The sequence below is a fragment of the Phalacrocorax carbo genome, chromosome 28, assembly GCF_963921805.1.
Source record: "Phalacrocorax carbo chromosome 28, bPhaCar2.1, whole genome shotgun sequence".
NCBI classification, from domain to species: domain Eukaryota; kingdom Metazoa; phylum Chordata; class Aves; order Suliformes; family Phalacrocoracidae; genus Phalacrocorax; species Phalacrocorax carbo.
This window is the reverse complement of record NC_087540.1, coordinates 1,887,058-1,889,159: the sequence shown is the minus strand read 5'-3', so window position 1 is coordinate 1,889,159 and position 2,102 is coordinate 1,887,058. Positions and strand designations below refer to the sequence as shown.

Sequence of the window (2,102 nt, the reverse complement as noted above, 5' to 3'; positions counted from 1 at the left end):
CTTCAGGACACTACCAGATTCCTCAGGGACATTGCTTAATTACTTGAAAACACGAGTTACAAGGGGAAAAAAAAACAGAGAATTGAGTTTGAATGCAACATAGCTTTAATGACAGGGAAGGAGGGGATACATTTGGTGAAGACAGTCACACAGAGCACAAAGGGCGTTTCCCAGGGCTTTGGGAAGTGATGGAGCTCCACGCGTGCCAGTGGAGATGATCGCTTGGACATCACCGGCTTGCAGCTTCCCCTGAGAGGTCAGCACAGCCCAGGGCTGCTGGAGTGTGAGACGTTGCCCCTTCAGAAATAACCAGAGCTACAGCTTCCGCTGCCGTACCTCCTGTAACCAGAGGAGCCCCCACCAAAGGACCTGCCTCCCCCGAAGGAGCCCCCACCATAGGAGCTGCCTCCTCCGCAGGAGCCCCCCAAGCCTCCCCCGTAGGAGCTGGAGCCTCTGTAGGAGCTCCCATATGACCTGCTTCCTCTGTATGAGCCCCCAGAGCCAAATGAACTACTCCCTCCGTACATGCCCCCCATTCCTGAGGAGCTGCCGCCTCCGTACATGCCCCCCATTCCTGAGGAGCTGCCGCCTCCGAACATGCCCCCACCATATGAACCCCCAGAACCAAATGAACCCCCTGATTCAGTAGAGCCCATTCCTCCTGAAAACCCCCCAATGGGCGTTGGGAGCACGGTGCCCACGTAGCTCTCCTGAGGGCAGGAGCTGAGGATGGGCCCTGGGAAGGTGATGACCACGGGTGGGGGGTACACCACAGCACTGGAGTCTCCGCAGGAGGTGACGCAGGGCTCATTCCAGGCATTCACCCATGGCTGGGGGCACATCACCTCGCAGGGTGAGGAACATCTAGTGCTCAGGAGCTGTCCCGATGACATCCTTTGTGATGTAGATAAACCTGCAGCACACGTTAGGGAGTGAAAGCAAACTATATGCAATTCTGTGCCTTTAAACAACTGCCGTGATGGCACAATCTGTATGTTTCCTGATAGAAGGGATTTTCTTATATGAGATCTAGTCTTGTGGAGATATCAAGCTTTACTCCAGGATGAAATATTGTTCTTCAGCATTGTTAAAGCTAAATAATACAGACACAAATACCACTTCTCTCGCAGTACAGTGTAGCTGTCAGTAAGGAATATACATCTCTAAAGCACCTTTTACTTGTCTTCATCCTGCGAGTATTATCTTATTGTCTTCCACTGCTAACCTCTAGTTCTCTTAAGGACAAATCACTAATTTATTCATCTCATCTATCAGGTTCTTTTGGAAACAGGTTTGACAGACCCTGTAGTTATAAACAGGAAACAACACTGATTCTTCCCATATATATATGTGTGTGTGTATACATGTATTATAACAAAATACCAAGCTGTACGTTGTTAAGTTGCAACCTCCTTATCAAATTAACAGGCTTTAATTGACACTTTCCCTTTGTGGTTTGGAAGAACACAGCCTCACATTTATAAGACCTGCATCTACCAGCGGTTGCTGCTGAACGGCTACAAAAAGCTTACCTGCTTAAGAAATAAACCAAAACTGATATTGCTGGTCATTGCAGAGTGCAGGATTCATTCCCAAGTCAAACACTAATAGCAACCTCCTGGTTCATATGAAGGAACTTAAAGAAAGAGGACTTACCGGGCTCACAGAGAAAACCAGACTGAAGAGGAGTTGTTGGTAAACTTGGAGGAAATGCTGTGCTTTTATATACCCCTTCGGACTGCTGCCAGGATATGCAACGCACTTTCGTACATGGGGCATAATAGTTAGCCAGCAAAACATTTTGCTGTATAAGCTACTCCTAATTGTAATAATTGTTTTGATAACTGATAATGGTTAGTAAATCAGCTCCACAGCATATAATATGCACAACACACCCTTTGTCTTAGTTTAATCCTTAGATAGTTTTTATATCCATTTTATGACTATTGCCACCTCCTAACCTCCTTTGAATTGCAATGGTCATGGATTGAGCTCCCTTTGCTTAGCAGGACATCAGTCTCTCCCTTAAGCAACACAAAAGCATCAGTTGGGCTCTGTCAGGAGAAATATTTTCTATTCTGCAGAAGATTCCATTTAAACTT

General features: G+C 46.7%; 1 protein-coding gene across 1 annotated transcript; it reads right to left on the bottom strand.

Annotated features, from left to right (window-relative positions):
- Positions 1-299: 299 nt before the first annotated feature.
- Positions 300-842, bottom strand: LOC135317974 (scale keratin-like). Its single transcript, XM_064474714.1, has one exon. It carries the CDS (start codon positions 840-842, stop codon positions 300-302), a length of 543 nt encoding a protein of 180 aa, XP_064330784.1.
- Positions 843-2,102: the final 1,260 nt, after the last annotated feature.